The 12,789-nt window shown below is 39.9% G+C and overlaps 4 protein-coding genes across 4 annotated transcripts; 1 reads left to right on the top strand and 3 right to left on the bottom strand.

Moving 5' to 3' along the window:
• Positions 1–804: 804 nt before the first annotated feature.
• On the bottom strand, positions 805–6,415 carry LOC114517658 (uncharacterized protein DDB_G0284459-like; the record flags this gene model as incomplete). The annotated part of the gene is made up of 9 exons (XM_028537443.1): positions 6,090–6,415; positions 4,745–5,506; positions 4,609–4,641; positions 4,233–4,345; positions 4,059–4,117; positions 3,792–3,967; positions 3,505–3,606; positions 3,307–3,413; positions 805–3,114 (listed from the first exon to the last, which is right to left on the bottom strand). Coding segments are annotated over exons 1-9 (3,741 nt in total), but the record flags the coding sequence as incomplete, so codon positions are not given.
• Positions 6,416–7,044: 629 nt separating this feature from the next.
• On the bottom strand, positions 7,045–9,475 carry LOC114517818. The gene has a single exon (XM_028537642.1). The coding sequence runs from the start codon at positions 9,316–9,318 to the stop codon at positions 7,045–7,047; it is 2,274 nt and encodes a 757-aa protein (XP_028393443.1). The 5' UTR covers positions 9,319–9,475.
• An 840-nt stretch (positions 9,476–10,315) lies between these two features.
• Positions 10,316–11,268, top strand: LOC114517639 (protein N-lysine methyltransferase METTL21A-like). Its single transcript, XM_028537425.1, has 2 exons — positions 10,316–10,874; positions 11,059–11,268. Exons 1-2 carry the CDS (start codon positions 10,434–10,436, stop codon positions 11,134–11,136), a joined length of 519 nt encoding a protein of 172 aa, XP_028393226.1. The 5' UTR covers positions 10,316–10,433; the 3' UTR covers positions 11,137–11,268.
• Positions 11,260–12,720, bottom strand: LOC114517640 (signal recognition particle 14 kDa protein-like). Its single transcript, XM_028537426.1, has 5 exons — positions 12,624–12,720; positions 12,450–12,522; positions 11,996–12,123; positions 11,879–11,911; positions 11,260–11,635 (listed from the first exon to the last, which is right to left on the bottom strand). Exons 1-5 carry the CDS (start codon positions 12,645–12,647, stop codon positions 11,543–11,545), a joined length of 351 nt encoding a protein of 116 aa, XP_028393227.1. The 5' UTR covers positions 12,648–12,720; the 3' UTR covers positions 11,260–11,542.
• Positions 12,721–12,789: the final 69 nt, after the last annotated feature.

Genomic DNA, 12,789 nt, shown 5'->3' with positions numbered 1-12,789 from the left:
GTCCTTGCTGTAAATATTGTTATAATCTTGATTTGCGCCGGTTACGTTGGTGTCCAAAGGTTGCGTGGTCATATTATAGTCCGATATTAGCTTATGATCTGAATAGTTCAACGAGAAGTTGTTCAGTGAATCGTCGACATTTTTTATGCTATAATCATTACCAGTTGAATAACTGGAGTCATTTTTGTCACTGGAGTATTCGTTGCTAGCTGTGTTCGTTGTATTTAGGTGTGAATCATCGGTTGGGTTGGAGTTCAGGGCGTTGAGAGTGGAAGATAAATTGTATGGCGAGTTGCCACCTTGGGAAGAGGGTGCTGAAGTATAGTAAGCTGGCGGTTGAGGGTATGTATTAGGTGCGGTGCCATAGGTTGGGTTAGGGCTCGACGCTGTTGGGTTAGGTGATGAGTTGTTTTGTGGGTTATCATTTTGGTAGGTGGATGTTTGGTAGGTAGAACTGGGTGAGTTATCAGCTGAATTGTTTCCTTGCGAGGAAGACGAGAAATATGAATCATACGTTGATTTAGGGTTCGACTCTGTTATATAAGGAGATGAATTGTTTTGCGGCTGGATATCATTGGGTGAGGTTGTGGGGTTGTATGGCGAGGGAGGGGGAGACGGTGTTGGAGGAGGTGGGGGTGGAGAATAAGGTCGGGGTGCAGGATAAGGTGAAGGATAAGCTGGGGGTGGTGAAGGATAAGGTGGAGGTGGTGCAGGATTGGGTCGGGGTGGTGCAGGATAGGGTGGAGGTGGTGCAGGATAAGGTGCAGGATAGGGTGGAGGTGGTGCAGGATAAGGTGCAGGATAGGGTGGAGGTGGTGCAGGATAAGGTGCAGGATAGGGTGGAGGTGGTGCAGGATAAGGTGCAGGGTAAGGTGCAGGATACGGTGGGCGAGGATGAGAGGGGGATGCAGGGTAATATGACGGAGGTGATGCAGGAGGGGTTGTGGCAGGAGAGCTTGGAGGTTCTGGCGAATGTGAAGGGGATGCGGGGGCAGGGTTGGATTGTAACGGAGAGGAGGTGTGAGTATCAGAGGATGGTGGAGGTGACGAGATTGGTGAACTACTTGGTGGGTTTCTAAACGATGAATACACAGAGGGTGGCCTCGGTAAGGCAGGAGGTGGGGATAAAGGACGATGTGGGGGATTGTCAAAGGATGGAAATGGAGGAGTGACAGGAGGTTTTGGGGTTTGAGAATCATGCGGCTGTAATGATGGCAGAGGTGAAAGTGGACGAGGGGGAGGGTTATCTTCATAAGATGATAAACGTGGGGATGCGGGTGAAGGATTTGACTCCCTTGATGACTTTGATGAAGACGATGGGGCAGGAACATCTGGACGATCAAGTGACGATCCTGCTGCAAGTGATGATGAAGAATGACCAGGCATTGGATTAGTTTCGCTACTCTTCATTTCTTCTGGCTGGGAGTTTACATTAATTCCTGTGAAATACGCATTTTTATTGATCACAGGTGAAACGCTGCCTTTCATTGCATTTGCTCCTCTCTTCTGTGCATCACCATCAGAAGGCTTTTCCTCAATACTTGCTGAAGGATATCTAATTTTATTTTTCATTTGGTCTTCGTCTGAAGGATCCGTATGAGAGGAATATCTGTTTGAAGGATTATCGTGTCTAGGATCATTGTCATAAACTGATGTAGTGTAGTAATTGTGAGCTTGATTCCATTCCTCAGTTTGTCGTCTTACCCTCACTCGTTCCCCTGACTCTGGCCTCAGTATAAAGGAGCGCTTGAAGAATGCATGAGTTGGATTACTTTGGCTATCCAGCGACGTTCGTGGGTGAGGCATCTCAACTCTCTTTGGGGCTTTTAAAGGCGTATTATACTCCTGTGTGGAATGGGAGCTCGACAATGGAGAACGAAGCCTTGTTTTCTGCCTGAAAGAGTTTAAATGAGTATCATATTTCTTCAGTCCTGCATTCAGCCACTTTAACAAGGCATTAGATACGGTCTTGGAACCCCGGTGTTTTGACACTATGGGATCATTAACACCACGAGGACTTGATCTCGGAAGATTGCCCCTCTGGGCAATGTTCTTGCTAATGGAAGTGGGTCCCTGCACAAGTGAATGACTACTCTGAGTTTTAAAACCCCTCGAGGCAGGTATACGACTTCGTATATTGTCCGTTCCGCTTTTTAAGAACACGCCAGAAAGATCGGTTTCATTTTCAGCTGGTTCGCCGAACTCACCAGACACGCTCACGGACACAGAGACATCGTTTCGGTTTTGACCTTTCTCTACGATTGGCTGAGGATCGCGTTGACGTTCAATAGGATCAATGATTGGTAAGCGAGTTTTGTTCGAACGTGGAGGAATTGCGTGCGGAGGTGGGTGAGTCTCGTGTTGTGTTGGACCAGGTTCGTGCTGCACTGGACCAGGTTCGTGCTGCACTGGACCAGGTTCGTGCTTTAGTGGACTAGGTGTCTGCTGTACTGGACCAGGTCCGTGTTGGGTTGGACCAGGTCTGTGCTGTACTGGCCCAGGTTCGTGCTGTGCTGGGCTAAGTTCGTGCTGTGCTGCGCCAGATTCGTGCTGTACTGAGCTTGGTTCGTGCGGTACCAGGGATGAAGCGTTGTTCGTGTCAGAAGGGTGGTGAACTGGACCAGGATCAGTGTGGTTTAAGATATGATAACTGCCGGGTCGGGCTGGTTCAGAACCATGAAGAGAGGCATTGGGTTGCAAGAGGCCGATTTTATCCACAATCGACAAAGTGCGATTAATTTCATTTTGCATCTTCCTTCCTTTCTTGTCCATTCCAACTTTCTCTCCTGGCTGCTTCTTGATATTTAACAGTTGATTGGTCAAAGATAACAGTTCTTGAGGTCTCGGTTGAGGTTTGAACGGTTCTCTTTGCTGGTTTGTTTTCATCGTTGTAGTATTATAGAGTTTATTAATCTTGTGTGAATCTCGAAACGTTTGGTAATTAGTCTTGTTCGTCTTGTTTGTATCTTCTTGCTTCATAATTTGTTCACGGAACGTGTGATGATATGTCAGTTTCTGAAGCTTTTTAAGAACTTCAGTATGTTTAATACCGAGCTTAGTTTCGATCTGATCCAAAGGTAGCTTTGCTTGTGCCTCGCTCTTGAGCTGCTTTGCCTAAAAGAAGGATGATTCGGTTTTTAGGTTAGCCAGAAAACAGGAATCCTTTAAAATGAGCGATCCATGTTTGTGGTGGGGGCTCAAATTTCCATCTTTCTCGAGAGTCTTCGCAGCCTGTCCGTCTCTGCATATTTGAACTGATAATTGAATAGATCGCTAGCCTCGATTTTTATTAACGGCCGATCCTACCTTTTCGTGCAAGTTCCTAAACTCAATCGAAGTACAGCCACTGAAATTTGGCACATCCCATGACGCTGTCTCAGTCTCACTTCCCAAACAAAGCCGTGAACATTCGCCTGTAATTCAAATAACAGCCAGGATTTAATGGATCATAGAGAACAAAAATTATAAGACTCCTTAGCTCATGAAGATAAACGGTATTCTTACCCTGGGCGCCCCGTGGACAAGGCTGGATATCAGATTCACCATATATCTTCAAACTCCAAATAACTTGATAATTAATTTCAGAATGACAAACCAAGCTTTTTCCTATAACGAATAAGTTTGAAAATTAGTAATGAACACAATACTCGCTCCTGTACAAGTATCGTTGATCACACCTCGGATGAAAGATTCTTTCTCTTTCAAGTATATTCCAAATTCCAGAAAGATAAATTTGAACGCAGTTCTTTTAACAGTTTTCATTTAGAGTGAATGAATGATGGATGACTCACCTTGCGATGACTTTAATTCAAAACCATCCTGAGATAGTTTAAAATGTTCACTAGCGTCTTCCAGGGTGGAATCCATCTTCCCTGCCACGACAGCTTTCAACAAGAAAGAACCTGTCTCGTTGGCGTGGCTCGAATTTAATATTTTCAGCGTCACGTTTGCTATCAGAGGACTTGGACTAAACATTGGATGACAGAATGTATAAATTGTATGAGAATAATGCAAGATAGGATTAAATTATGACACTAAATAGTGCAAAGAACTCGTACCGAAAACTGGCGACCTCGCAACTTTTGAAACCGACAACAGTTTTGAGAAGAATCGACACCTGAGATGGGGAGAATACAACACGTAACATATTAGTCGTGATTTAAGTAAAGTGAATAAAGAGAAGATGGTGTTTTAGGTGAACACATCGAGGAAGGCTGAATTGAATAACGTACAGCATTTTCAACACGTTCAGCGACGTTCAAAAATTCCAGTGATTCGGGGTCGGCCAAAGGTGCTCTCCATTTTTCATTGGTGATGTTAAGTTGAACTGTTAGAATCTTTCCCCCTGTGAAAAAATCATTTCTTTTTGTCACTGTAGGTGTTATTAGCATGGTAAAACATGAATTCTTGACTTCCCGAATCTAGAAATAAACGTAAGACCTCTGCCGGCGTGCATTAAATGAACAAGCGCTTTGAAGAAAGTGACCTTTTGCATAAGAAGATATCTTGAGGCTATTAGAAATTAAACCATTCAAACGCACTCATATCTCATCAAAATTAGCAACTGTATGAAAACATATAAATATTTTAACAAAATAACCAGGTTACCTTGTCCTACTGCGCCTGGGATTAAATTTCTTTCTAAAATCGAAGAAGATTATCATAAATACAATTTCAAACCTGCAAATTACGATGTTGGTATTGCAAATTGCATCAAACAATGGTTATCTCAATAATTACTTACTATAGTTCAAATCCCGTGGCCTTTCTAACAGCACGTAATCCGAAGGCGTCCCGGAATCCTGAGCGCTCGCAGGCTCACAAGCCTCGTCAGTGGGGCAGTGAACGGAGTAACAATACCCGCCAACTTTGAATGCTAGATCACACCAACGCCTTCTGCAACATTTTTCCAAACATTTACCCATAGTTCCAACACGACCACGTAATTCAAACGTCGCCAACTTCCTCCCGTGTTTCAGACGCACATTCCGTAAGATTGTCCGGTGTTGACAAGTTTCAGGCGGGCGAGTTTTGCTATCCGTTTGAAAAGCCGACGATGGTAAACCCATATTAGGACCTCGGAGTGTGATTTCCTTTGAGATATCATCCTGCGTGGATGGAAGAAATAAAGGAACATTTTGCTGCAGTTTGTCAGTTCTTCGTGGTATCTTCTTGAGAGGTTTCGAATTGTAATTTCTTGGTTTATATCTCCTGCTAAGTGAGATATCTCTTGATATACCGTCTGGTAATGACGGGAGGAATACTGGAATACTTTGCTGTAAATGATATCGTTTTACATGCGTTTTGCTTGCAGCTTTTGATAATAGATTTCTTGATTCCTGCTTGGCTTTATCTTGAGGATTTCCATCAACGTTCTGTCTATGGTGAAACTCATTCGTCCTCTTTTTGAAAAGCGACTTTTTATCCGTAGAAATCCCTTGCTTCCTTGACCCATTCTCTGAAAACTTTCTTCGGAAATCCTTCTCAGAGAACCGCGTATTTTGACCTTCAGAAGAAAATGATTGATGAAAAAAATTAGCCTCGAAATTAACTCTCGTGTTTTAAAATCATGCATGCGTTAAGTTAGACTGAACGCTGTTGACTATAATTCATGGCTTCCAAACAGAAAATAGTTGGAAAGTTTTCATCTCAACCTCTGCGGTTTTCAAATGCATATAAAAGTATTGAGCGCGCCTTTCTTGGTCTTTTTTAAAAGGCAAACATCGCTTCCATTTCACACAACGTTGGCATTTATCATTGTATCGAGTATGTTTGAAGCAAGGGCGATGTATACAGTGAAAACCTGTGTCACACTGACCCACAATGATTATGATACAGCAATGCGTTAAACCAAATGGCAGAGTAAGATCATAATCTATACAATACACTCTTCAGTTGCAAGATATAACGGAATATATCACTAGAAGCATCTTGTGTACTTAAGACAGGTATAAAGGGGGGATGACAAACAATCGAATAGTCAGTATTTAATAATATACTCTAAACTTATAAATGAGCAAGATACTTCAGAAATATTCCGTTATTTCGTAAAAGGAAAAGCCTAAAAATATTTCTACTTCGTCGTGTACCTAAGACTCCGTTAAACCATGAAAATAATAACATCCCAGTGCAAAGGAAACTGAAAATTCTGCCATTTTTACGCAACATTGGTCACTGCTTAGACTGCGTGAAGAAAACCCAAACAAAATCACTGAACATCATTGAACAGAAACGGGTGAAAGATCCACAGAAATCGAGGAGAAATGTCCATTACATCGGTGTGTAGAAAACCAAAGATGACGGCTGTGTAGTAGTATATCCTATAGCTTCGTTTGACAGTTGACAATGTTTCGTTGCTTGTGAAGAACGAAGAAGATTCGATATTTCAGAATGTAGTCTTGTGCCGAGTGATGTCACGGTAGTGGAATCATATCAGGGTGGCAACGTTTAATATTTTGCCTTCACTAGCTTGGTCATGCATGCTCACTGCGCGAAATATAAATAGGGTCAACGCTAGCTTCGCAAGCATAAGCTGATTAGTTTAAACTGCTCTCATCGCCTAGCAGGGACTAGACTGGACTTCATTGGTCAAAACATTTATAATTCTGGTGAAACTGAAGACGGCAGAGTACTCGGTAAGACTCACGGCGAAACTCTTTGAATAAATTGGATTCTAATATAAAAGTGATGCACGATAAAATCATTATAATATTTCAACATTTAGAGAATAGAAAATAAAAAACATTTTACTGCTAAAAATATTTACACACATGATCAACTAAGTGGATATTATAGTGAAGTTCTATGAAGATTGATAAAGTAGAAAAAAGATCATTTTTAGCATACATTATTTACCGAATTAAGTTGTTACAACCAATTGATACATACTAATTACAAATGGTGTTAATTCGAATAACAATCGTGACTTGGCAGCACCACCAGTTTCATTAAAATAACCCGGACGTTTTATAAAAAAATTACTTCCAATGTATGTTTACAAGAACTCAACGTACGCATCCAGTATATATATAGATTACTGAGGAATCAATATTGATATCTTTTACAAGATCGACAGCCGCAATCTTTTCTGATTGCACGAAGAACGTCACCTTTTTCAACAGGAATAAAGTGATTTACATTTTGACGTGAGTACACACGCGTGGACTGCTGCTGAACAACTGCTGCCTCTTCAGGAAACTTGAAGGGAAAGATCACTTTCCATTTTCTGCGGTTGTGTTCAAACTTGACCTCGATTTTCCTGGAATCGATAAGTCTCTGAATGTCAACATCTTTCTCACTCAGGGTTTCAATACCCGTGTAGATTTTCTGAAATTGTTTTTCGCCTTTTCCGCTTGCAAAAAATGTCGGACTGGGCGTGGATGAGACTCTGGTTGGAGAGGGTTGGTTGATTCTCGCATGCCGTGATGTTGACGTTTGCCTTCTACCAGCGCTTGGGCTTCGTTTTCTTGGCCGACATTCTGGGCATAGACAATTATTCTTCAGTACACTCACAACATCATATGGAGGTATTAATGTCTTTGTTTTATTTCCATGAAACGTCACTTTCACTTCTTTATAGGGGTTATTAAAAAATTCAACAACCCAGTCTTGGGAGGAATGATAGAAAGAAAGTTTCTTTGAAACATCTGTGTCTTGAGTTTTAACTCTGCCAGAACAGGTGGTGGATCTTAAATATGCAGAAAGTTCAGTTTTTATCTTGTCTAGAATGGCTTTACCAGATGCTGTGTTATACCAAGGTTGGGATGGATCTTGGCCTTTTCTTCCAGTCCGAGGCCTTGAAGCCGACTTAGTTGGGTAAGGTCTGTGTCGATCAGAGTGACGGTCTTGTTTTGTAGGAGTGGAAGGTGGAGAATGATAGGTTGTGGAAGAGAAATCTCTTTTAAAGGGTGAGGTTTCTTGTTTAGAGGGGGAGGGATATCCTTTAGAGGGGGAGGGATCTCGTCTGGAGGGGGAGGGATCTCGTCTGGAGGGTGACGAATCTTGTTTGGAGGGGGAGGGATATCGTTTAGGGGGAGAGGGATATCGTTTAGAGGGAGAGGTATCTCGTCTGGAGGGGGAGGGATCTCGTCTGGAGATGGAGGGATCTCGTTTAGAGGGGGAGGGATCTCGTCTGGAGGAAGAAGGGTGTGGTAATAAAGGAGAACGAGGATCATTATTACGAGGTATTGTTCCACATTCCACACAGTGACACATTTCTCTGACATCTTGGAGTATACTTTTAGATGACATTGATTTTCCACTAGTTTCATTTGTAATTACAGCAGGCTTGTTGGCAAATGATTTCGGAAACAATACACTCCAGCTTTTGTGAGCATGATGGAATTTCATGGTAAGATCTTTGGTATTTGCATCACGGTGATAATCAATATTGCTGGCCATTTTGTTGGTTACTTCTTCATGGATTTCTTTGACTATAGCCCCACCTTTCTCAGTCTCGTACCACTGCTTAGTTTCTGAGTTGTCCAATTGCTTTGAATTTTTGTCATGATACTGTGAGTGATTGGTTTGTTGCTGTCTGGTAATGTAATGGTTGTGAGGCTGGTCAGTATCCATTTCTGGGTCAGTGTCCATTGGTGGGTCAATGTCCATTGGTGAATGACGGCCAGCGCTATCGTCATCTGTTGAAAAGAAGTTTTGATGTTTCGTATAGATTCTGTTATCATGCTGAGATTGATGTTGTTTTGAATCAACTCCAAGTTTCGATTGTGTTGATGGTCGATTGTGGTATCCGGCTGGTGCAGCAGAAGAATATGCATTGCTGGTTGCTACTGGGCGTTCTTTTCCCTGGTCAATACAATGTAATACATAACCATACTCAAGGAATGGATTTTGCTCACGAATAAGTTTAACACTTCCTTCTTTACAAACATGTCCACCGTTGGTAAACATGAAAGGGTGAATAGCAACCGGCCTATGTCGGTCTCTCGTTATGTTTGCAATAATCATGATGTACCTTTTAAGACCCTGTGGAAAATTATTGCAGACTGTGCTCCTATCTCCTGCACTTGGTTGCTTCAGACTCAACTGGTGATGTGAATGCCAACTGCCAATGTGGCAAAGCATAAAATTGGTATTAACATATGTACCAACTCTGGCGAGGTAGTCTGTATCTTGATGAAATGACACTGAGGTACGTCTTGATTTCTGTCCTGGTCCTATAATCAATTGAACAACCGGATCACCATTGGCTTTCCACAAACCAAAAAGATCACCTCCTGTTTCGATGTTCGTGTATCCCAAAACAAAATCTGTGATTCCTTTGTAATCACTTTCAAACATGTACAAGGTGAAACTCATCTTTCTTAGACTATTTTTAAGCAAACTGTTTTCAGACTCAGAAATGGATAGTTTGCAATATCTTCTTGCACAATTTGACCAAACAATACTATACAATACAAGTCAAAATTACTTTAAAATGGCACGTACTGAGGACAAGATATTCTGCAGAATAACCTTGTACATTTGTATGTCCTTTTAGAAATTTAGAAGATGTTCCCGCTCAATGTCGTTACGCCGTTTGCTGATATATTTGAATTCAAACAAACTGTCGTTAGGCAATATAACGAAACCGAAAGTATATTCCTCACAAGAATTTCCGTTCTTGGAAAAAAATGCAACATGGCGTTTACAAATTTACATCCGGTATTACACAATGAAGATAATAAATTTGAAAATATATTGTACAATTTTGTTTTCTTTGTTAGTAAATATATAATCTAACTTACAGAAGATATGATGGTATTTTTTTGTCTTGTTGTAAACGTCAGGTTGATCCAGGACAACGTCAAACTAAGCCTCAATTTTTTTCGTTTCTGTTTCGTTTTGAATTTTCCGCCATTTTGACTTTCCCTTTCTTCCCTTTCACATCCGGAAGAGAAGCGAAACGCTTCCATTTACTTCCATAAATTAAGGAAAAGTTAGATGTAGATACACCACTGTGAAGTACAGATACTGATTGATTGATTGGGAAGTAATACTGTTGATGTTCTCCCTAATCTATTAAGTTATTTTATAACAATATTTTCCAGCCCTTTGAACAGTTCTGCTCATTTTTTAGTCCTTTGAAGTGGTGCTATCCACCATACTTTCCACTACCATATGCATAATCTATTCAATAGGAAATCTTAGTTTTACTATTAATGACCATAAACTTCCATCAATATATCAGGTTCAATATTGATCTAAATTATTATAGTATATGGTATAAATATTAAGATATTTTAAGTGCAATGCAAAATCAACCAAGTTCTTGGATAAGACAAGAATACAAAACAAATAAGGACAAGTTTGAGAGGCCATTTAAAATAACCATAGAGAATGGTATTTCTGAGCCTACTAGCCAGCTAAGTTTGGAACAAAATTACAAAGGACTAGGCTGTACAGTTTGGGATGGCAGCATCGCTCTTGCTAAAATGTTTGAAAATGACTCTCAATTGATCGAACATCTCAGAAATTCTACTGTGCTAGAACTCGGAGCAGGCTGTGGGCTTGTAGGCCTTGCACTTTCATATATGGGTGCGAAATATGTTCTGTTGACTGACATGGATGTTTGCCTGCCAACACTAAAGATAAATGTGGATAAACACAGCTGTGATTTAAAGAAAGACAGTATTCTGGTCATGTCATACACTTGGGGTGAAGATACGAAAGCTTTAATGAAGCCACATGGAAAGTTCAACATCATTGTTGCAGCCGAGGTGCTGTATGATGAGTCTGACTCAAAACTACTTGCTTACAGTGCATTGCAGTTACTTGCTGAGGATGGAGTCATGTTTGTCTCTATGGGAAGAAATCGGAAGGGTGAAACCGCATTTGTAGATGTTATGAGGGAGAATGGTTACAGTACCTTTGAAGTTAGTGGTTTGGTATATTCATCCTTTTAGTGTTCCCCTCACATGAGTCACATCCTTTCTATTTATTCTAATGTAGATACTAAGCTCTCAAGCAATATGATTCACTTTCACTCACTCCAACATAAGACAAAATATCAACATATCAAAATAAGAAATAACATATTTCTCAACCTTTATTTCTTAGGTTCAAAAGGAAAAACTCCATCCAAAGTATCAAGACGAAATAATCAAAGTCATAAAAGTGATAAAGAAAATTACTTAAAAATTTATTGATTTGTATACTCAACTACCTACTACAATGTTCCTGTCAAATATTAAATAATATAAGACAATAATTTACCCAAAACTTGCTATCACAATCAGTGATGAATACCATACAAAATTAATTCACCACAACAAAATTTTATTTACATTTTTTTGTCTTCACCTGACACTTTGGGGAAAACTCAAATAGCTAATATATTTGACAGACATTTTTGTATAATTTATTAACCAAAGTGGTTCAGTTGAAGTCATATTCTCTTACCTAACTAGTTATAACTTACAAGCCCGCTCTAATCTTCACACTTTCAAAATCAGAGCTTGATTTATTAGGTGGGTATAAGTTGTATAACACATTCTCTACACCTTAGGATGGACAATAAGCCTAATTTATCTTCTAATTTATTTTATTGTGTGGCCTTGGCTTTCTTGCTTTTCGCTGTTTTTCTTTCTCGTTTTTTCAAGTTATCAAGACAACCTTTTAGTACGCTTGTATATGCCTGTAAAGAACCCAAAAATGTTAGTGAATTTACTGTACGATACTTGCTAGCAAGATAGCTGTCCTTGGACACTTTTACACATGCAATAAATATCTTTCCATGGTTCATATGTGCACAAAGGTGCCAATGGTAGTTTTCATGGTCTGCTATGGTCAACCACAACAATGATAAATTATTAAATAGTTATCCCGTGAATGGATGTGATCACTGATCACATTTACACAATAATATGCTCATTATTACCTGTTGAAATCTATTGACATCTTTTGAATTAATCTATATAAAAAATCAAACAATTGTTATCAGAATAGTTCACTGCTAATACTTAACAAATATATGACAATACACTAGTTTGCTTACCACTGTACTTATTTTCTTTTTCCCATTTGTTGCTCTTATAAGACATTTACTCTCGCTTCCCTCCATTTCTAGTAAAGCACTTTTATCTTTCTTCTTTCCTCTTGGTATTGGCTTTGTTCTACCGTGATCTAGTGAAACATTCCATGTTAAATTGGAGAAAGACACAGGTAAAATATGGACTGCATTCGAGAGGCCATGGACTGCATTCGAGAAACCACAAATTGTACAAATGTCCTTCTGGTTGCCAGCTTTGTTAGTTTACAAGATGGTTGTGATATGCAGACCACTTCTTGGCCTGTTTACAACATGAGTGTAAACAATTCATAGCAAAGCAAACTGGGCTAGAACTAAGCCAGGCTATAGTGGTTTAGGACAATTCTAACTATGGGATTGTGAGAGAAATAAAAGATGAAACCCATACGTCCATAACTCTACTTATATAAACGAAACTTACATGCTTTCATTGTGACCCAAACAGTTCCAGACGTCCTGGTTTTGTTATAAAGATGCGTGAGTTGAGTTAAAAACTAAAAGTCATAAAACAAATATATGAATTGCTGTATTATAGTAGAGGTTAGTCAAAGTTAGAAATTAATATATGAACATAATGAAAACACAGGGAACTTACTGCATCATTCTCCACGAGAACCATTGTATTTCTTTAAAAAATCTCGCACGTTTTGCTAACCAAAACCTTTCCGAAATTTTTTCTAATGATTTCTACTATTTTTATTGTGAGATCGTGTCATTCAATTATAGGCTTGGGTCCTAGGTTTAGGGATATTTGCGGTCAT

The sequence above is a fragment of the Dendronephthya gigantea genome, unplaced genomic scaffold (assembly GCF_004324835.1).
Source record: "Dendronephthya gigantea isolate DGI-Jeju-01 unplaced genomic scaffold, DenGig_1.0 000009F, whole genome shotgun sequence".
Lineage (NCBI taxonomy): Eukaryota > Metazoa > Cnidaria > Anthozoa > Malacalcyonacea > Nephtheidae > Dendronephthya > Dendronephthya gigantea.
This window is presented reverse-complemented; position numbering and strand designations above follow the sequence as displayed.